The sequence below is a fragment of the Chelonia mydas genome, chromosome 2 (genome assembly GCF_015237465.2).
Source record: "Chelonia mydas isolate rCheMyd1 chromosome 2, rCheMyd1.pri.v2, whole genome shotgun sequence".
Taxonomy (NCBI): domain Eukaryota; kingdom Metazoa; phylum Chordata; order Testudines; family Cheloniidae; genus Chelonia; species Chelonia mydas.
The window spans coordinates 259315483-259338661 of NC_057850.1; the positions used below are offsets into that span (position 1 = coordinate 259315483).

The following is a 23179-nucleotide window of genomic DNA, read 5'->3' on the forward strand; positions in this document are numbered from 1 at the left end:
GTTGGGGAAGAGTCAACATGGTTTTTGTAAAGGGAAATCATGCCTCACCAATCTACTATAATTTTTTGAGGGGGTCAACAAGCATGTGGATAAGGGGGATCTAGTGGATGTAGTGTACTTAGATTTTCAGAAAGCCTTTGACAAGGTCCCTCACCAAAGGCTCTTACGCAAAGTAAGCTGCCATGGGAGAAGAAGGAAGGTGCTCTCATGGATTGGTAACTGGTTAAAAGATAGGAAACAAAGGGTAGGAATAAATGGTCAGTTTTCAGAATGGAGAGAGGTAAATAGTGGTGTCCCCCAAAGGTCTGTACTGGGACAAGTACTATTCAACATATCCATAACTGACCCGGCAAAAGGGGTAAATGCTGAAGTGGCAAAATTTGCAGAGGATACAAAGATACAATGTTGATAAATGTAAAGTAATGTAAAGTAAAGTAATGCACATTGGAAAGCATAATCCCAACTCTACACATAAAACGATGGGGTCTAAATTAGCTGTTACCACTCAAGAAAGAGATCTTGGAGTCATTGTGGATAGTTCTCTGCAAACATCCACTCAGTGTGCAGCAACAGTCAAAAAAGCAAACAGAATGTTGGGAATCATTAAGAAAGGAGTAGATAATAAGACAAAAAATATCATATTGCCTCTATATAAATCCATGGCACGCCCACATCTGGAATACGGCGTGCAGATGTGGTCACTCCATCTCAAAAAAAAAAAAAAAAAATTGGACTCAGAAAAGGTTCAGAAAAGGGCAACAGAAATGATGAGGGGTCTGGAATGGCTGCCGTATGAGGAGAGATTAATAAGACTGGGACTTTCCAGCTTGGAAAAGAGACAACGAAGGGGGAATATGGCAGAGGTCTATAAAATCATGACTGGGGTGGAGAAAGTAAAGAAGGAAGTGTTATTTACTCCTCATAACACAAGAACTAGGGGTCACCAAATGACATTAATAAGCAACAAGTTTAAAACAAACAAAAGGAAGTTCTTCTTCACACAACGCACAGCCAGTCTGTGGAACTCTTTGCCAGAGGATGTTGTGAAGGTCAAGAGTATAACAGGGTTCAAAAAAAGAACTAGATAAGTTCATAGAGGACGGGTCCATCAATGGCTATTAGCCAGGCTGGGCGGGGACGGTGTCCCTAGCCTCTGTTTGCCAGAAGCTGGGAATGAGCAACAAGGGATGGATCAGTTGATGATTTCCCGTTCTGTTCATTCCCTCTGGGGCACCTGGCATTGGCCACTGTCAGAAGAGAGGATACTGAGCTAGATGGACCTTTGGTCTGACCAGTGGCGGATTAATGATTTTGCCGCCCCTTGACCCTGAAATAATTGCCACTCCCCCCGCCCCAGCAGCTCCCTGCCCCAGCTCACCTCCATTCCGACTCTGCCTCCTCCCATGAGTGCAGTGCCGGTTCCTGCTTCTCCCCGCTCCCTGCCCGCGCTTGTGTGCGAAACAGCTTCATGAAGGAGGAGGGAAGAGGGGGGAACGCGGCACGCTCAGGAGAAGAGGCAGGGCTGGGGCGGGGATTTGGGGAAGGGAACCAATAGGGGCAGGGAGGGGGGTGGGGAATGGGGCAGGGAAGGGGTGGAGTTGGGGCGGGGCCTGGGGCAGAGGGCGCGAACTGGCGCCGGGGAAAGCAGCCTCTGGCTGCTATTATAAATTTGCCGCCCCTGCAAATTTGCTGCCCTAGGCCTAGGCCTTGTCAGGCGTTAATACGCCACTGGGTCTGACCCAGTATGGCCGTTCTTATGTTAACTATACAGCTTTGGCTCCAAATGCAGGATTCCCACTTGAAGGTTCCTACGACCCAGAAATGCAACAGATGCTCTGGGCGCCTGTTTAAGATTCTAGATCGAAGGTTACGGCTTCAGCCTCCAGGAACGGTCTCTCTCTTTCGTCCTGAGGTGCTCGAAGCACTCCTTCTCGGCGAGCCCTTCATTTTAAACTGTACAGTCATTTCACAATCCAGGCTTCCTCAGGACATGACCCTTTAACTACTCCCAGTTAGTGGCACTGCATTCTCTCAGGCTCTCCCGCACCATCGGCCTGTCCTGCACACCCGCCTTCCAGCATTACCGAGCACTCCCAGATGCACTGGGGCTGTGCCATTTCCTCTCCTACGTTCCTATCTGTCTCTCCCAAGCTATCCCACAGGCCTTCATAACAATCTGGACAGTGTTTTGATTTTCCCAGCCAACCTTGTGTTATATGCATAATGGGGGATGCTTCCAGCTTCGCTTAGCGACAGTCTCTCGCCTCGGGCACTGTTAGATGCCACAAAAGGGGCTTGACGTTGGTCGGGGAAGGCGGGTTCTAGCCCTGCCCCATCCCCTGGAGCAGCTGCTGGTAGGGCCACGGTGATCCTGAGCATTGCATGTACTCTCCTTCGCAGCTCCCCAGACCGCTCCTCCCATGGGTGCCTGAGCTCGCCTCTTGCTCCCCACAAGTAGTGCCCCTACAACTGTAGCCACAGCCAGAGCTCACATGCCAATCCAGTTCTCCCCCCTTACCACAAATTCATCCATTCTGCACCTCTCCTCCCCTCTGTCAACTCAACTCTGGCCCCCATCTATACTGTCCCCCCTTGCCAGCTGCAAATTCCAGCTCCTCCTCAGCGTCCCCCAGATTCCCGCTCTGTGGCCTATTCCTACACCAAATCCCTCTACCTTCCTGCGGGGCTCCCATCATGGTCCCCTCTGTGTGGGCCCCAGCGGGAAGACCCTTCCCCTTAGTGGCAAGTGGTCTCTGCCTGGCCCATATGTGCCAGCCTGGGGTGAGCCACATAGGTCCCCCACCCCACTCGTGTGAGTGCTGCAAGGGGGAGGGAAAAAAAGTCCTCTCCTGGCTCAGCTCTTCTCTCTCGCCAGCAGCAGTTCATGGCTCCACAGGGCGACCATGGGGCACAGTGGCTGCAGTTGCTGCCCACACAGCACCTCCGAGCGGAGCAGCCGTCCAGGCAGCCCAGGGGAGAATGGGGTGACTTGGTGGGGTGGTGCCAATGCATGGCCTAGGGAGCCAGCGGTGCTGTCTTTCAAGCAGGGAGCAGCACTGGGGCTGTGCTGCCATGGAAGGAGGGAGCAAGGGGCTAGAGAGAGGAGGAGTTGGCAGGCTTGGGGGCTCTGGGGCTGGTAGGTGTGTGTGGGGCACTCTCAGGCTCTCACAGGGCCTTGGGCACCACTGCAGTAGGGGCTGGGCTTAGCTGGATTTTTGTTGGTAATAACCAGATATTATAGCTAAGAAAACACAGTGGGACCCCTACGCTGAGCACAGAACAGCCCCCCCCGACACCCGTCACGCCCCCAGACCAAACACCAAACAGCCCCCCCCCACTCACCCAGACTGAGCACAGAACAGCCCCCCCAACTCCCGTCACAACCCCGCACAGAGCACAGAACAGCCCCCCTGACTCCAGTCATGCCCCCACACCGAGCACAGAACAGCCCCCCTGACTCCAGTCACGCCCCCACACCGAGCACAGAACAGCCCCTCTGACTCCAGTCACGCCCCCGCACCGAGCACAGAACAGCCCCCCTGACTCCAGTCACGCCCCCGCACAGAGCACAGAACAGACCCCCCCCCCCCCGACTCCTGTCGCACCCCAGCACAGAGCAGCCCCCCGCCATCAGGCCCTAGGATAGGCCAGCCATACATTCACATCTACCCACATCCAACTTCTGGAGCATTTAGGCTGGAGCATCCCCAGCCTGGCCCATACTGCGCTGTGGACAGAAACTGGCCCTGCATGCTGAGGGGGAAAGCCATGGATATGGGGGGGACGTGGGAAACAACCAGGGCAAACAGCTCATATTCAGCCTTTGTTTGAAAATCCTGGTCCCCCTGCCCCCTCCCACAGCCTGACCAGGCATGGAGGGGAGCGTGTGCAGAAAAAGCTGGGAGCAGGGCAGGAGAGAACCTCTCTATGGGCGAATGTTTCCAAACAAGAAGAGCCACGGTCCCTACCTGCCCTCAGAGCCCCCCCACCTCCCCATCATATACTCCATCCATTACCCCCTTGGCCTCTTCTTCCCTCCTTTCATCGCATCATTCCCTCAGCCGTTGGCAGTCATGCTTGTCCCCCCACATTGACTCTCATCCTCTTAAGAGCGCACTTCCCTCTGCCCACCAGCCAGCTCTGCTCCAGCTACACGAAATAGCCTATAAATATGTAGAGCGCCAGGGACAGCGTCATTCCCAGTGCGCGAGTGATGCCTATTGAGGCAGGGGGCTGCTTCTTTCGTCACCTAGAGAGAAGGGAGGCGGGCACATGGCTCTCATGCATCTAGGCAACAAAGAGGAAATAGAGGCGTAATCAATGCACCTCGCCCACCTTCCTGGCCAGGGGGTAGGCCTATGGCACGATGCCATTCATGCAGCTATTTGCTTCCCAGGGGCAGCTCTCCCCCCGGGCAGGTTTTGTTTGCTCCTCAGGCCTGCTAACAGCTAGTGCTGTCTCTGCACCTGCTCTGTTAGCAGCCAATGTGCGCAGAGGCAGGCCTAGCCAGGGAGACCGGGGCCGCCCCTCCTCCCTGGAAGATGCAAGAAATCATTAAGTGCCCCAGACCGCTCTGACGACTTAGAAGAGGCAGTAATGGATGGGCCGCTCGGGAGACACCGTTGCCCCTTCCTCTACTGCGCGCTAGAGCTCTGGCGCTTTGCTTTCTGCCGCGAACATTAATCTCCCCCCTCCCCCCAGCACAACCAGGAAGTCGGTAACCATATTTCAGATGAGGACAGATAGGGCTTGTCTAAACGAAGCAGCAAGCAGTGTTTTCAAAGACCTTAACTAACATTTCTTAGCACCGAACATAGTCAGCATGGTTTAGAGACTTAACTTGTCATGGTTAACGCTAGAGAGGGCTATATTTTGAAACACCGCCTTTTCTCTGTCTGCCATTGACCCAATCGAGAGAGGCCCACAGAGGGTAAGGCCAGGTCTACACTACAGACTTCTGCCAGCATCGCTGTCAGGCAGGTGTGCGAAGAGGTCTGGCCCCTGACCAATAGAGCTGTGCTGGGAGAAGTGCCCAGGGTAGAAGCAGCTATGCCAGCTGCCAGTATAGTTATGCACACCCAGAACACTTTGCCACCATAGCATACTGGTAATCCTATACCAGTAAAGTGCTCCCCGTACAGATGTGGCTTAAGTGAGCTGGGCAAGTTTCCCCCTCAAGCCAGTGGCAGAGGGGATATGGTCGCCTCCAGGCCTGTTTACCCACACAGCCGGGCTGTGTTTGGACATTGCAGCGCATGCACGGTGATCAGCTCAGCACCCCCGGGAGGCACAGCTAAGCAGGACAGGGTGCATAGGAGCCCGGGCAGGGCTACACTAAGCACAAGGGATTTTTTTTTCTCTCTCCAAAATGGGCTTCTCTGAAATTTTAAGCTTGTATGTGATATTCTCTCCCTCCCACCTTCCCTGGTCCTCAGGGGAAATTCAGTTTAAGATTTTTTTTTTTTTAAGCTACATAGAATCCTTTCCAAACAAAGGTTCTACCTCCAGAGTAATTAAGGTCCACCATGGGTTTGGAATTGGCCTACTTGAGACTCCATCTCTCACAAGCATGGCCTGCGTCATGGTGAGCTCAGCGGAGGCACTCACAAGAGATACCCCTCTGGTCTGATCGGTCAGGCTTCATGCTTTAGGGATTTCCACACAGGCTAGGGTAGAAAAGGACAGCAGAGGGGGTTGGGCATTTGCTGGGTGTGCTTGAGACTTAGCAAGGTGGGCAGACCCCTTGGAAGGGGCTTTTTATTATGTCTATAAATCTAAATAAAATCTAGGGCAGAGATGGAAATTTTAAAAACACAGCCCAAAGTCAAGAATTCACGTTTTATATGAGCCAAATGAAACTAAACCGCCAGCGTTTGGAGCCCAAAGCTAAGTCAAAATCCTGTGATCTGGAGCGAGTTCCAATTTTGGGGAAACAAGTTCCGAGAAGGCCCCAGGGAGCTGCAGTGACGGTGAGTGACGCGGTAGCTGGCACTTTCAGTGTGCGACTGCTGCCTCAGCACGGGGTTGGATACAGAACTGAAGGGGGGCTCCGCTCAGAAACAGCTAATGCCCTCCGTTTCCAGAACACTCCAGCAATCTCCAGCAGCTTTTAGGAGTAGAGGGCCTCTCCCATTTGTACACAGGGAATCTTGGGACTGAAAAATCCAATGGCTATTAAGATGAACTATGCACACTCATGCCAAACAGCTGCTTTGCATGTTGAGATCCTGCAGTGATTCATCAGGGTAGTGCCAGACTTAACAGGATCAGAGCTGTATTCAGCCCCCGCAAGCAGGCAGCAGAAAAAGGGAGTTAATTGTAAAACCTAGCTATGTAACCTCAGCACATCACGCAGCCCCAGAAACTTTATTTTTAGAAATAAAATACAAAATGACAGCACCCACTTGGCCCTGTGTTTGAGTCAGGCTGTATAATTCACTGGGATGCTTGGCCCTTCTACAGCACCTTCCATCTGAGGATCTCAAAGCCCTTTACACCCCCTCATCTATTAAGACTGGGACATCTAGGAGATAGACATGCAATATTCTGTTCTACAGCTGGGCAATTGAGGCAGAGGAAAATGTCTGACTTGCCTAAAATCACAGACAGAACCAGAAACTGAACCCTGTTTTACCAGCACCTACTACTGTGTTTAAACCACCCGACCCTCTTTTCTCCTCCATCTCTCCCAAAAGCCAGCAAGCCTTTTAACTGGAGCAGCGGTGCAGGCTGACAGAGAGGCATGGGCTATCAGTGGTTAATGTGGTATTTCTCCCCCCCACCAATTTTATATCTGGAGCTTCTGCTACAGACTTAAGTTACAGTACCATCTAGTGGACTTTCGAGTTGTGTACCGGCAGGAAAGCTCTCAGAGAGCAGTCAAGCCTGATGACAATCTTCAGCAATTCCCCGCTTGCTGCTCAATTTTTACATGTAAAAGACACTGCCCTTTTCCCCAGCACCTTCGCTCTAAGGATTTCAATGCACTTCACAGGCAGTAATGAATTAGGCCTCACACAACCCCCATGGAGGGCAGGGCAGTATTCGCCCCATGGTACAGTGCAGGAAAAAGACAGGAAGGTTTAAAGTGAGGCTGCAAGGCAACTCTGATCTCCTGACTCCTTGACTAGCACGTTAACCAGATCATCCCCTCCACTTTGCCTGCTCACCCTTCCAACCAGCTCTAAAAATGCAGAGATTTTGATAAACCTGACATTTTCCTGTAGCTAGGATGGGGACAGGATGGGCCCCTTTCCCTAAAGGGCAAAAAGTGTTGGGATAGAATTTAAGACCTGGACTCTCAGCATTTGAACACATTAAGTTTGTTAATGGTACTCAGCCAGATTAAAATTAAACATGGCTGCAATGGGCCTGGGGAACCTATGGGTCTTAGGGGTGGTTGAAAGACACCCTCCAGACCTTGGCTGGGCTGAAGGACTGGGTTACTTATTTCACTGGAGGATGTGGGAATCTTCTCCAGTGGATGGGGCCATTGCCTTGAAGGCAGGGGTTGTGTTCTGTTCCCAGCACTGCTGGAGTCACATTGACATTGGACAAGCCCCCCTCAGTTTCCCTCTTCTATTAAAATGAGGATAATGATACTCACACCCACCCTCCGAACACTTAAAGATTTATGGCCAAGAAGTGCTATGGAAACAGTGAAGTATTTTCATTATTGTTAGTAAAAAGGGAGGAATTAATACACAGAAATGGGAGCCAATTCTATTTGTTCAATTCCCTCACTGTTCAACGGTTGGAGGAAGAATGCATTGATTATAGTATTTAAATATGTACTAAATATGACTGAACATGGCATGGCATTTAAGTACAGTTTAAGGCTGTTTGCTTCCCAGCAGGTGCTGCAGCCTGACTTGTTAAGATGTTGCTCGCATTTGGATGCAGATTTGTAAAGAGGAAGAAAAAAAAAGTTTTTGCCTGTGTCATACTAGTGACATTGACGCCCCTGGAGGCCAAAGCCCTTGACCCACACAGAGAACAGGCAGAGCACAGGCCATGGTAAGTGCAATTTCTCTAAACTGTCCCTTGCCAATTACTTCTAGCCTCTTCTGGAGGGACCTCCTGTAGGGCTAAGAGGATTTCAATCTCTATGGACTAGCCAATCCCAGCCCTCTCTGCTGAGGCTGCCAACTAGTGCTTCTTGTTGTGGGAGGGGTGGGAGTATGACTGATGTGGACTCCTGTCTGCTGGAACTGGACTAACACTCATCATGATGGGGACAGGGATAGGGATGGGGCCTTGGAGGGCCCCCCCACGTACAGCATCCAGGCCTGGTAAAAAAAGTCTAGTTTACTGTTCTTTGATAAAAATATAATGACAGATAAGCTATTTTTCAATCCTGTTTTATATAGGTTGTTACACTGTGCTCATCACCATGGCATCTGAGCACCTTCTAATAGTGCATTAAGCAACATGACTAACATCTGTCACATTTTTCCTCTCATCTCCCCGGGGGAAGCACGTGCAGGGGAATATCTGCTTTTGGTGGGTTTTTTGGGTTGCAGTTGAAGAACAAAGAAAAATGCTGACACTAGCATGCAAGAAAATGCATCACACCATTCTCCAGCTCTAGGGGAAATCCTGATCAGTTATGACTGAAAATAGCCCTCCCAAGATGAGAGCACGTACAATATGGAAGGAGGCAGGTAGCCCTCAGGACCTGTTTAAAAGATGGACCCCACCCCAACAACCTACCTCAGTGCCCTCAACAGAATCTGACAGCTGGGAGCAGCTAGTTGTAAATGAGTCCCAAGGAAGCTGGAAAAGGAATGACAGCTAGAAATCCCTTTTACATCCCCGCTCTCCTGCTCTAAAGATTTGCCATGCAAAACCTCCCAACACACCTTCTCTGTCAGGAGTCTCTGGGTGAAACCGTCACATTCCCACCGGTAACAATAAAGGAGTTTTCTTAACATAGTGTGACATTTCAATTGTCCACTAATGGAGTTTATGCCAGGTGAGATTCCAAGACTCTGGTAAAATATAACCACCTACCTGGTTGCAAAAACCTGCTTTATGGGTATGTTGCATCAAACATTCCCCTATATAGTATAAACTGTACCTGCCTACTATACCACGTATACACCTATGCACTTGTTTCTATTGCCTTAGTCACAGGCCAGGAACCCAGAGCACTAGGCTATTTAGAAACACAGAACAAAGGTCTCTGCCCTAAAGAGTATACAATCCAAGTACAGCTTACTGTTAAAAGCTGTAATAAACTTACCTATAAAACAGGATACCACATACTTCATAACTGACATACCCAATGAAGGATTATTTATCCATTTTCACCTTCAGCTAACCAGACACCATTTTAAATAAGCAACAACTCCACTGTGTGGCTGCACTTAGATCTGGTGTAACAACCTCCTGCTTACTGGACACACAATACGAAGTCTTGTGTAGGGGAGACCTACCTTTAATTGAATTGTATAAGATTGATAAGAAAATCATTGTGATGAATGAGGTGCAATGAAGTGTGTAATTTGGTGCCATCTTTCTGTGCCTTTGGGAGCTTAGAATTAATCCATGGGGCGGGGGAGGGGGGGAAGAAGGGTTGATCATTAGCTATCATTGCTCCTCTCAACACCACACACTACTTAACTTCATAATTGTGCCCCATTAGAGCATCATGTGAAGATGGCAGCGATCTGTCGCCTAAAAAGGAAGATATAGTGGAAGCAAATTTGGCTTCTGAAAAATGGTGTTGAACAGACAAAATTATGTCTGGACTAGCTGATTAGAACAGGGCAAGAATATTTGCTCTTCAGGGTATGGATGAGGCTAGCATATTGACAGCTGCTATTGATCACCTTCACTACCAAACAATGAGTTCACTGGCAGATGTTTCGTTTTCCCTACATGTGCTCACTTCTGGGCCCCCGGCTGTCCAGTTTAGTATTAAGTAGATCATCTCAAGGTGTCACATTCTGCTCTTACAGGGAAAGGGTTAATTTTAGTTAGCCTTTTATCTTCGAAGGAATTCTCTTCTCCTCCAGCTGATGGAGCTATTTATTTAGGAATATGCTCCAACAACACAAAGCCAGGAAGCTTCAAGTACCCTCAGACAAAGCATCTAGCTTAAGCCAGGGTTCAGTCCCTCCCTTCACTTTCCTAGCCAGGAAAGTTTAAAAAACTGCAGGGTATGATCCTTGCCAGTTGTCAATTACAATAAAGACACCTAGAATCAGGGTAAAGGTCAATGAGTGAAACACATTTTGCAATTTTACATGAAGTTTCTTCCCGCTTCCTGATTCTATCAAGGCTTGTTTTAGGGTGCCCTCCCTTCATACATGCCTTTCTGTTGGCCTTTAAACTCACCAAATGCTCTTGCAACACTTCAGATTTCAATACAGTAAGAAACGGGGCATTTTTTCTCCTTTGGGTCACGGATGGAAAGTGATGTGAAAGAAAATGTTCACTTTGTATTCAAGGGCTTGCGTTATAGCTTCATCAGAATCTAAGCAGCTTTCCACATCAGTTTTGAGAGGATGACAGATGGAAGTAGAAAGAACAATTCTTTGTTTTAGTCTACAGTAGATCTGAAGTCACATTACTGTATTTAAGTTAAGCTTTTGATTCTGACCCCGCTTCTGAGCACTTGTTCGCCATCTCAGTGCTATCTGCTGAAACTATTAACATACCTGAATACAGCATGCAGGTGTTCTACTGGGAAAGCATCCACAGCAAACACATACGCATCTTTGCCCCATAGTGAGTTGTACAATTCTCCTCTCACAGCATATGGAGACGAACATTAATGTCAATCTCTCTGAAGTTCAGACCACTGCAACTCCAGTATTATCCTCCTCTAGTCACTTACTTGTACAGAGTACCTATAGTATATTAAAAGAAAAGGAGTACTTGTGGCACCTTAGAGACTAAAATTTATTTGAGCATAAGCTTTCATGAGCTACAGCTCACTCCATCAGATGCTGCTACTCTGAAACCTTATATATTAGTTTATTAGTTTATTAGTTCTGCTCTGAGAAGCCTCTAGCCTGACAGCCTCGCAAACACAACTTGCGATTGGAATTAAACTGGGTTCTTTTCTTCCTGTGCATCACTGCCGGTAACAATAGCTCTCGAGGCCAGATTAGGCCCTTTTAGGTACTTGTGCAACCCTCCACTGCTAGCAGTGGGTTTGCATAACTGAAACTGAGTGGAAGTAGGGATGACAGTTCTTCTGGGGCACAACACAAATAAGATCCAGGCCTCCTTCAACTGGAATGACTTTGCTGACATAACAGGAATTAGGGGCAAATAAGCTTGTTGCCTTTCAAGTTAGTAGACAGGATTGAATACATCCAGGGAGCAGATCTAGTGAGTAAGATGGAGACATTTTTAGTCATTTTGCCACAGAACCATTCGAAGTTACACTGGAAGCAGTCTTTGAAGTGAGAGGGATTTTGGAAAATTAGTAGAAAGCAATTCCACAATACAATGAGTGTAGTCTGTTTTTAACGCAGGCTTGTGCTGTTTTCAGTGCGGTATGAGAATGCTGTTCCACATCTTATTTCTTGGTATATATTAGTATTTCTGCACCAGTCATGGACCAGGACCCCATTGTATAGGTGCGGTACAAACCCAGAACAAAGAGATGGTCCCCAACACAAAGAGCTTACAATACCAATATATCTGAGGAGACAGATGGATACACACAGTCCAGCAGAGGAGTACAAGAAACAATGACAGCCTAACCATTAAGTCTTTGCTAGGCTTCATGGCAGAGGAGTTTTAAGGAGAGATTTGGAGGAGGATAATGAGTTGGTTTTGCAGATGTTTATAGGGAGCTTCTTCCAAGTGAGAGAGGCAGCCTGGGAATTGTCCACACTACACCACACTGCTCAAGGGTAGTAATGATGGAACTACATTGGAAACAAACAGCTTGGAGTTTAGGTAGTTTATTCCCTCAGCCTGCAAGAGTCTATTACAGATGCAGGCTGCATTAGTACAGATCCTGTTTAGGACCATGTACATCTTACAACTTCCCTCCCACCCAAACCAGGGTACATACAAAAGAACAAAGTAAGGTATAAAACAAGGTTTTGTATTTCCACACCCTGCCCCCCGCCCCAACAAGGTTACATGGAACTCTAACACAAACCGAACACTGCAACTAATTAACAATGTGGTACAGCAGTGTTAAACAGCGATACTCAGCATACACTTAATATCCTGAATACCAGGAAGTTGGGGGTATTCTCAGGAAATACAATGGTAAAGCCACAGATTGCTATAATGGTTATTGTTACACAAGAAACCAAAGGTGAATGACCCTTTTCAAATGGGGGGGAAAAAAAACATTACTCAAACAGTCTCCCACCTGCTTTTTTTGGATGTGACTTGGATCTTCACAATTGTTACCGACATGACATTTGTTCGCCATGTTGCACTGGGGGAATGTGTACGTCAGATATGTTGCTAAATTGCCAGCTTTGAGTACATACTGATCACCTGCATACAGTGACGGTAATCATGTATCAGAAGGTAGCTTTAGTCAAATGGATTACTGATTGGATTTCAGAACTTTCCCCTTCCCAGATTTAATACTGACACATAATTCAGAAAGTTTAGACTTAAGTCATTTCACTGGGCTTCTTACAGAAATTCCTAATACAAAATACCATGCAAGGATGTGGAATACAACTTCCCTCCTGTTTTTTGATTATAAGTTTGGTAAATCTCCAGCACTGATTTAACACTTATTAATCCACCCATAAGAGACTTAACTTTAAAAAAGAATAAAAGCGTTATGTAATGTTTTTGAAACTTAAAGGAATAAAACTTGAACAGTAGACGTTAGGAAATGGAAAACTTAAAAACAAAATAAAACGCCACAAAACCTTTCCCACCCTATACTTTGATGTAAATGCCTTTTTTAATGTTGACCTGAAGGGCACAAGTCAAGCCATCTGAAGCACTTCAGGATTTCTGCTAAGCTAAAAATAAGGGTTTTTGAGAATCTCTGGAAAGTAAGGCTGCTTTCTTACACATAGAGCTGGTTTCACTGATATGTTGGCACATGGGGAAGCAGAGCCATTGCCAAATCAGGCATACTAGTCTCGCTGTGCTCAAAGTGAGAGGCAGATCACATACTAAGTCATTAGACCACAGGTGGGCAAACTACAGCCGGCAGGCCGCATCCAGCCCGCAGGACCCTCCTGCCCAGCCCCTGAGCTCCTGGCTCCTCCCCTGCAGCCTCAGCGCTCCACCAGCACAATGCTCTGGGCGGCCAGGCAGCACAGTTGCAGAGCAGCGGCCTGACCTGGTGCTCTGTGTGGTGCGGCTGTAGCGCGGCCAGCCACCGGTGCTCCAGGCAGCATGGTAAGGGGGCAGGGAGGGTTGGGTAGGGGTCAGGGTAGTCAAAGGGTGGGGAACAGGGGGTTGGATGGGGCAGGGGTCCCGGGGGGAGGGGGGGGGCAGTCAGGGGTAGGAGGTCCGGGGGTGGTCAGGGGACAGGGAGTGGTAGATGGGGCAGGAGTCCCGGGGGGGCCATCAGGGGGCAAGAAGTGGGGGGTTGGATAGGAGCTGGGCCACGCCTGGCTGTCTGGGGGGAGACAGCCTCCCCTAACCAGCCCTCCATACAATTTTGGAACCCGATGTGGCCCTCACGCCAAACAGTTTGCCTGCCACTGCATTAGACTGCTTTAGCATTTGCTAGACATGCTTTACATGTTGCCAAAGAAGCAACTAGAACAGGTTTAACACTGGCACAATCTCTTGCCACGGGATCCTCTGCTTTGGGTAGCTAATTTCTAGGATTTAGCTCTTTATTTAACTGGAGAACACAAAGCCGGCCTTTGAAAGTTTTTCCTTTTACCAGCATCAACTATCTACTGATGGTGAAAGTTCATTGGCTGTAGGCTCCTCTCTTGCTTTGTCCTTCCAACAAACCAGTTGTAAACACCTGAAGTTAAAAATCCACAGCTGCTGAAGCAGTTTTAGAACAGCTGCACAGCGGGAGGTGGCTGCAGTTTCACTGAGAAGCAAATCAACTTGCAAATGACAGGATAAGCATGATTCCATATAGCCAGGTTCTCTTCCAGATGTAAACCATGATAATACCTAGAACTGAAAGAAGCAGCAATATGCTGCTCCATCACTGCTCAATTTGGCAACGCTAAATACATAATCAGGTTTGCCGCCTGGCATTTCAGAGTTCATCAGAAGCAACCTGTTCTCTGGTTTATGGGAACTGGCAGTAATTCTGCCCACTCTGAAATGATGGTTCCTTCAGATTTAATGAAGCAGCTAAGGAGAAGTTCCTGAAGTTAAAATATAAAATAAAGCAACCTAGATCACAGAATAAATTAAAAGAACATGATATCTGTACAACGAGCAGTTTCCCGTTATACTGTCAGTAGGCTTCCTGTAGGTGTTGCATTTTAGTTGTGTGAAAAGCCTCAGAGAAGCACCACTCCCCATCCCACTTCACTACAGTGTGTTACACTGCCAACAAAAACCAATCAGAGCTGCAGTTGAAAGGAAAGACTTGAGAACGCCTCAGTAGGGGTTGCCTGTTAGCAGAAATTAGGTCTCAGTGCAATCCAGATGACTCGCCTGCAGTGGTATTAGCTTCATTCGACTGTACTTAAATAATAAAATAAGGCATAGTTTTAAAATAGGCACTAAAATAATCTCACCATTAACACTTACACAGCACATGCCAGCTCAAGCCACCCCACCTACAGTAGGCTGTTGGGTAGCTGTTTCTATGTATGCCATAGAAGAGAATCCATTTCCATGAACCATGTTGTGGAAGGCATACAGAAAAGTCATCTTTGCAGTCAGCATGCAGATCACTAGGTCAACAGGAGCAGCATGGTGAATACAAGTGTTCCATATTGTTTCTCTTATCACTTCCAGCAAGACTGATAAGAATGCAAAGTTGTCCATGGAGTGAGTTGGTGCATGATAATCATGACCAAGGAACAGATACACTCTTCTCCCCTCCCACTTCAGTTTTCCTACATGGTGAGCAGTCTTCCGCTGCCCATCAATACAGCTCTTAGAGTTTCTTCAGGCGACTGTACAGTTCCCTTTTGCTCTTCTCACCTGCCCATGTTCTACTTTTCGTGCGGAACCTTTTCAAGTCTTCCTTAAAGTCCTCATGGTGCATGGGGCGGTAGCTTTGGGGTTCACAATAGCTCTAGGAAAGAAAAGCTGGTTTCACATCAATTTGTCATTGCTTCATGTACAAATGACATTCCTATCTGAACCCTGTCAGACCCCAGGTCCCAAGCAAACAAGCTCATGCTTACAACCTTCCATACAACTACCCAACCATCCTATCACCGTGGCATCTAGATCCAGGCCCCAAATTGCAATTTAACAACTGGTTAAGGTGGTTTAAGTCAACATTCACAAACTGAACTCATCATTCAGCTCTGCTTGACATCTTTCTCCTGAAGATGGCCCGGCTTTGAGAGAGCTGACAACCTTATGTTCACATTGTTCCCCTCCGAAAGCCTCTTACCAAGAAACACTCTTCCCACCAGTGAAACCAACAGAGCACAGCAATACTACACAGCCATTTAGGAAAGAGAAACAGTGTCCACCCTGTGAGCGTAGGGGAAATTTGGCTAGGACACCAGTCTTCAGTGGAACTTACAAAATACAAAGAAATGGATTTATCTGCAATAGAAAGGCTAGGAAGGGGGGAAGGGAGCACGGTTGGATTACTTTTTTATTTTTAAAAGAACACTCTCCTTGCCTATGCTGGAATGGTATGGAGAGCTAGCTGGAGAACTAGTAGAATAAGGGCGTGGCACCAAAGAAATGGAACCTGATTGAGATGGAAAGCAATTTTTACTCAAACTTTTAAATGCACTAAGGCAGAAAAAGCGGTAAGAGATTTAATATCACCCTTCAAAATAAGGGCTGAGCATACACTGAAGAGCCCCAGCAAAGACCAGATTTGACATTTCTGATATTTCTAATGTAAAAACGAGCGGAGAATCTATGGGAAAAAACTCAAGCTTTTGATCATCATACAGCGTCAGACAATGACAAACCCATGTTTCTCCTTTGTTCATGATTTCATGAAGAATATCATGGATTTTAAAACTACAAAAGGTCAATTTTATACCTCATCCAAGAGACATTGGTGAGTGCTAGAGTGACTATAATAGGTAGCTTTGAGGTGTGGAGAGGGTTTAGGCAAGAGCCTTTGTGACGCATGGCTAGAAAGGGTTGAATATCCTGCATAATAAATAACCCTCAAAAGACATGTGGGGAGATAATGTTTGTGTTTTGTATATTTATATATGTATGAGTAGGGTCCACAATGTAATCAACAGTCCCTGTCTATGCTGTATTCTGATATCATTTAAACAAATTGTAAACATGGGATATCTCGGTATTCATCTCTCTTTGAAATATACTGTGAATGGGGGAGGAACAAGCAAATGGCCTTATGTTAACTTGTATAGCTAAGTACTGGTGATGGACCTCCTTCAAAGTCATCCTAATTACCTTTTGTTCCCTGAAGAACTCCAGCTTGTCAAAAGACATGGAAATGTACAAAAGATCTTTGGATCCTATTCTGTCATCCCAGATCTGCTTAAGCTTCATCAGGGAAAGTTTAAGTCGCAAGACTGAGGTCCCAGTTATGCTGGTATGCCCTGAATGAGAGATTTGGACATTGGACTATGACCTATGAACTGAATTCTATAGGAACTCTTTGCAACTACAAAGCTCACCAACTCTGCTATGAATCTAAACCTCGATGGATTGAACTCATGTCTGTATGTATATTGATTTTTTAACCATAGTCTCTCTCTCGTTTTTTTAATAAATTTTAGTTTAGTTAATAAGAACTGGCTGTAGCATGTATTTGGGTAAGATCTGAAACATTCATTAACCTGGGAGGTGATGTGTCGGATCCTTTGGGATTGGTAGAACCTTTTCTTTTATATGATGAAATAAGATTTTCAGAAATCATATTTGACCTGGGTACCTGGAAGTAGGCCTGAGGCTGGATCACTTTAAGGGAACTGTGTTGTTTGGACTTCTGAGTAACCAGTAAGGTAATAAAGAAGCTGTTTTATGCTGGCTTGGTGAATCTAAGTATTGGAATATCCACCAGCTTTTGGGGGTTTGGCTGCCTCATTCTTTGCAGTTCACCCTAATTGAGTGACCACAGCTGGCCCCCACTAGGACCCCGGTCACAACCTTTATTGCAAAAACTCCTCAAATGGCAAGTTAATCATAGCAATCAATCTAGTCTTGTAGCACAGCAAGACCACTATGTACAAAAGAGCAAGAATCAAGTATAGTGCAGTGAAATACTCTTCATCTGTTCAGAAGCACAGTTTAAGCCCTATAGCTGAATTTAGCTGGAGAGAGAGGCATTTGTTCAATGTTATCCCTGTTGTGAAGAGTGAAAACAAAAGGGCAATGAGAAGTTAATAAATGAGCGATCCTTACTTGGCATCTTAAGAAGAAGTCCTTATAGCCCCCCTTTAGCACATAGAGCTCTGGATAATGCAGGTTGGGGTACTCGTTCCCTAGTCTGTCTCTCTCTCTCACAAACCGGCACCTGTAATAGGGACAGAGGTTAAAACCTACAAACCTAAGTTATATTTGCGCAAACCACATTCCTAACCTGTGCCTCCCGATACTCCAAGAACAGAGTACAGCAGCCAGCTACCACCTGTTAGAAACAATTGCTGTACTGTCTGACAAATTCTGAAAACTAGTTGTCTATCAGGAACGACACAGCCAGCGCCTACTACAGTAAATTGCGTAAGCGGTTGACACGCTGCTATCTAAAGTCTTAAGCCACCTTCAAAAGCTTACTAGTAACAACTGTCACTAGCACAGCTGTGGGATTCCAATCCCAGTATAGGTAGGACCATGCTCAGATACTCACATTCGGGGACCCCGCTCTGAGGAGAACTCACAGTGGAATACTATTATTACTCGTTTGTTCTCTGATGGCATGATAGGCTTCTTCAGCAGGAAATCCTCCACATCCTCTTCCATGTGGAGGTTTACAGCACCCTGGGAAGGCAGAGTCGCAACTGAGCATACAGCACAAGTTAGGAGGGGAGATGTAACAAAGCCACTTCTATCTTCTTGTTGAGTGCAGTTTGCTTTGCTGTTTACACTCCTTGGAGAGCAGTACTCTCTGCTGGAACAGCTCCCGTTCTTGTGGTCACTTGGGTGACTGCACAACATCGGTAGGATTTAGGATTTAGCCTTCCACCTCAAAGCACAGGGCTCTGTTGAACTTCTTTTTCAAACTAGCCAGCTTACTCAAGCAGCACCCTTCAGAATAAGTGCTCACATGTCAAAGCTTGTGTAATAGAATAAGGTCATTTCTTCTACAGCTAGAATATTAACGTTTAGTTCAAGTAAACTGAATGTCCGATTAAGCTACGGAAGTTTTTAATATCTGTTTCCCGAGAGACAATAGGTACCCTAACATTCTGATTCTTCTACAGAGAAACAAGTGTCCAGCCAGTCCTCTACAATTGCCCTACACCTCCCATTAAGGAACTCCCTGCTTCCAGCCAAGGAGAGCTGAGTGTTCCTCCCTTCAGAGGGAAAGCTAATCCAGAGATCACGAAGAGTGAGCTTAGTCCTAAACAGTTTGTACAGCACACAGCACAACATGGTCCCAATTGTGTTTGGGGACTTTGGGCAGGGCTGTAATATAATTTTAAATACAAGATCAGACACCATCTCCTTAACCTGAAGGGGCAACAAAAGAAAAGAAAAAAAAAGCCCTCAGCAGCCAGCCTTCCCTTGGATTTTCTCATGAATGGTTAAGACTGAGCATCTTTAAAGATACTTCCCAGGGCTCCCTGATTTGCCCAAAGGGTAGCCATACATCAGACACCTATACATTTCTCCTGCAGGGTCACTGTACCTTGATATGGCCTCCCTCATATTCATATGGATATCTGCAGTCAATTATCACACACTCCTTAATGAAGCTTGCAAACTTCCCAGTCAGCACAGATACAATCTGCACAGAAAAAGAAGATTTCAGGAGTTTATCTTATGTGCTACATGAGTTTGCTTCCTTGTAAAAAGCAGTTTCTTATTGCTGCTGGGATACATACCATTTCTGGGTCAATATATTTTAAATCTTGATGCTTCCCATCTACAGTGTGGAAAAGATAATCCTAAAAAAAGAAAACAAAAGCTAACTCAGACTGAGGAAATCCCATTTATGACAGTGTAAACCATACATCTCAGTTACAGAATGTCTAATTATTGATTTTATAGCACCCACTAGTATAACTAGACACTCATAGATCAGCAGAGGCACCTGCCCATTATTTATTTTATTATTAATTTGGCATAGGCAATCTGGTCAAGCCAAACAACAGCGTTCTTAACAATAGTCAAGGCACGAAGACTTCCAGGAAGTTGAGTCATTTTGTAGTCCTCCATGTGTGTCATGGATTGTGGCTGCCCACACTGACATAGCAGCCAGTCTCTAAAACTCCACCCACCCACAAGACCTTACAATCTAAAGAGTCAGAGGGAAAATGGATGCAATTTTAACAGTTTGTAGGGAGTTAGAGAATTATGAATATTGTGGGAAAGGATTGAGAATACCTCACAAGGGTGAGGAGTTAATTAGTTAATGATTGTTAAAGTACTTTAGTGCTTAGCATTTATAGAGCCCTCAGACATGCACTGTTGGAGCAAGAGAGAACCTGACTTGGGTTAGTTTGACACACAAAGATGCTATTAAAAAAAAAATCAATGTTACCTTTGAGAAATCGCCAATAAGATTCCTTTGGTCACTGTCCAAAATGCTCTCAATCTCTGAGGATGACTGAGTTCTAATTAGTTTCAGACTCTACAGGAACAACAGTTAGAGAAGATTGCTGAGTAACAATGGCCTATTATCCTTTCCCACAGAGAATCAATGCACTTCACTAAGAGTGGACACTAACATCAATTGGTATATATCATAGAACACCTAAATCCTGGCCTGTCACACCCTCAAATTTATTTTCACTTGGGATCACAATGGAAGACCTGAGCTTAAGCTCACCTAACCCATTCTTTAACATCATGCATTAAGAGACTACAGCTTGTCAGACGAACAGTTATCTACCTGGAAGATCATTGTTCTCTTGAACATCCTTATTATAATTTATAAAAGAATTGGATACCTAGCCTCACAAAATAAAACTGATTAGACAAGGGTCAACATTAGATATTAAGCCACCAACCACTGCTTCTTCAGAAGGTGTTCCAGGCACATTTCTCCTCCTTTTGCTGTTTCCTGGAGAGGTCTCTTCTTGGGACCTTTCCATTCTTTTCAGGGCAGTCCTAGCCACACCACTGGGCAGAGATGGTGATCCAAACAATCTGCACCGTTTAATCTGGAAAAGAAGCAGAGAAAAATTAGACACTCCCCCCAGCCAAGGATGAGGTTAAAGTCTAGATCAGTCTCAAACTTAGTTTCCTGCAAACATGTTTATAGAAGATTTCATTAGAGCATGAGTGGGTGTTGGACCATCACCACAAAGTAGCTGAGACATAATTTGGTGCCACAGCCAGCTGACCTCTTTTAACTTCAATACTGGGCCATATATTTAGTTGCCATGCAAGAAACCTGGGTCCTAATCACAGTTCTCCCTAATTTTTTTTAATTTTTCATGTGCAGAATGAATTTTATGTGCACCAATATGGAGGTGATGTGTGACACATGACCTTCATATTGGTGCACATAAAATTCATGTGGTGGGGATGGGGCTGAGGGGTTCGGAGTGTGGAAGGGGGCTCAGAGTGGGGCAGAAGGTTGGCATGTGTGGGGGGTGAGGGCTCCAGGTGGGGGTGCGGGCTCTGAGGTGGGGCTGGGGATGAGGGATTTAGGGTGCAGAAGTGTGCTCCGGGGCTACGGCAGGGAGCGAGAACCCCCTCTCTCCGGGGCAATGGGATAGGTGCCCCTCCCCCGGCAGCAGCAGGTCCCAGACGGGGCTGAGTTGGGGCGGGGGGGCGGGAAGGGGCACCTAGGCCATGGCAGGTCCAGGCCAGGGCTATGTTCGGGCCAACCCTCCCCTAGCAGGTCCAGGGCTGGAGCACCCACAAAGAAAAAAGTTAAACGGGTGCTACACATAAGCACCCACTGGCAGCCTAGCTCCCCCTCCCCCCAGCACCTCTCATCTGCTGGCAGCCCCACTGACAAACTCCTCCCCCTCACTCCCAGCACCTCCCACCTGCTTCGAATAGCTGTTTCGCCGCATGTAGGAAGGGAGGGAGAGGAGCAGCGATGGGGCGCACTTGAGGGAGGAGGTGAGGAAGAGGCGGGACAGGGCAGAGCGGGGGTAAGAACTTGGGGGGGGTGTTGAGTACTCCTGGCTAGCGGGGAAGTCAGCGCCTATGAGTGCCCCTCCCCCAGCAGTTGGGGCTGGGAGAGAGGTGCCCCCCCGGCCACGGCAGGTCCCAGCTGGGCGGGTTCCCTGAGTGCCCGCGCAGCATTACAAATGCTGCTGCGCCACGTGGTTTGTAGGGATCTTAGGTCCCAATGTTGGTCTCTTGCTATGCAGGTTTACCCGAGTTTGGGGAACACTACAAGAGACACATGCTCTGCCCTTTGGGTGAGGGAGTGTGTTGTAGAGCTTGACAGCAAATCCTCTGGCAGATTACAGAACTGAGCTGATGGACTGTGAAGGGAATCCAGACTTCAGCCTTAAAAGATGGTGGCTGGAGGGATTACAGATGGGTGTACGCAGAATGGGTTGCAGAGACATTTGTAAGACTCTGTTTAGGATGCAAACTTTGGACATCTCTCTCAAATTGCTGAAGCTTTAAATCCTATAGACACTGTCCTACTGTTTCCAAATGCTACAAAGACAGAACCCTCTAGTCATTAGGCAGGCTAAGGTTAAGAGCAAACACGTAGGGACTACCATGCCCTGGATCCCGAGAGGTACAGGCTCAATGTCGCAATTATGGTCACTTGTCTCAAGGGCAGTTTTCGAAAGCCATATTAGCAAATGTATGGCTTGAGTGTATGAGGGATGCCAACTAAGAGTAATGATTTAATATGTATTTAATAAGGAATTTCAATGGTCTAGACGGCCTTTTGAAAGAGATGCAAGTTTCATTATGTTGGGATGGGACACTTACGTAGTTGTCTGCTTTTCTCATGACCAGTGGAGCCGTCCAAAGGCTTGCCACACCAGATGGCATCTCTTCATTGTTCTGAGGAAGCAGAAAGTTCTATCACATTTCAGGAGAACCACATTTTATCATGGACAGTGATTACACAACATGTCTAAGGCTTTTGCACAGCTCAAGCAGGCATTTAAATTTAATGCAGGTGGCAGAACAGTTCTCTGGGATTACTTATTCATTCACTACTGTGGGAACTACCATTTATCTGGTAATTCTTAGATTAGCAGGAACTCCACTCTAATGAAGACTAGGATACTGGAAAGGCAGAGTCTTAAAGCTGTTGTAAGGGAAGTTACAGCAATTGATTCATTTAACAAAAAATGCATTTATGGTTTTTAAAAATGTTACTTTACAACTTTAAGAGTCTCCTGCTCTCATGCATTCAAATAGGAACAGCATCCTGTTTAAGCAAAGGATTGCAAAGAAGGTACATCCAATTCTGGGCTTACCAATCATGACTCCATCCCCAGAAATATGGCTTCTCCATTAAACACCCCACTGTAGACAGATTTTTTCCTTCCCACTATTTCCTGGGCATTCCCCAGTAAATTGCAATGTGAGTATTTTATCATCAACATAGGAACAGCAGCAAATTGTCTCCATTTAACTGCTACTGTCTGCTGGTGAGGAACTGAAGTGACAAGGTCTACAGTCTACTGTTAGAAGCAGAAGCATAACATTTTTGTAATTCTATGAAAGGCAATAAGAGGTGGAAAAGACTACAGCTATGTCTATGCTAGCACTTTTGTCAGTAAAACACTTGTCGGTCAGGAGTATGAAAAAACCCACCCCCACGACGGACATAAGTTTCACTGACAAAAGCACCCGCGTGGACAGTACTGTCAGCAGGAGACGCTCTCCCGCCGACATAGCTACCACCACTTTGGGGTGGTTTAATTATGCCAGTGGGAGAACTCTCTCCCACCAGCACAGAGTGGCTACATGGGAAACCGTACAGCTGTGCTGCTGTAAGGTCTGTAGTGTAGACATGGTCTACAGCATTAAG

General features: G+C 46.6%; 1 protein-coding gene across 2 annotated transcripts in view; it reads right to left on the reverse strand.

The window, feature by feature from the left end:
* Nucleotides 1–11908: 11908 nt before the first annotated feature.
* Nucleotides 11909–23179, reverse strand: part of CDC25A (cell division cycle 25A) — a 28329-nt gene continuing 17058 nt past the window's right edge. For both annotated transcript variants that reach the window (XM_043541819.1, XM_037891398.2), the window contains exons 9-16: nucleotides 22126–22200; nucleotides 20223–20375; nucleotides 19754–19843; nucleotides 19095–19157; nucleotides 18899–18997; nucleotides 17897–18027; nucleotides 17452–17563; nucleotides 11909–15172 (exon numbers count right to left, since the gene is read on the reverse strand). In XM_043541819.1, coding sequence (XP_043397754.1) covers nucleotides 15032–15172; nucleotides 17452–17563; nucleotides 17897–18027; nucleotides 18899–18997; nucleotides 19095–19157; nucleotides 19754–19843; nucleotides 20223–20375; nucleotides 22126–22200 — 864 coding nt within the window. In that variant the 3' untranslated portion in view covers nucleotides 11909–15031. The remainder of the gene's footprint in view (nucleotides 15173–17451; nucleotides 17564–17896; nucleotides 18028–18898; nucleotides 18998–19094; nucleotides 19158–19753; nucleotides 19844–20222; nucleotides 20376–22125; nucleotides 22201–23179) is intronic.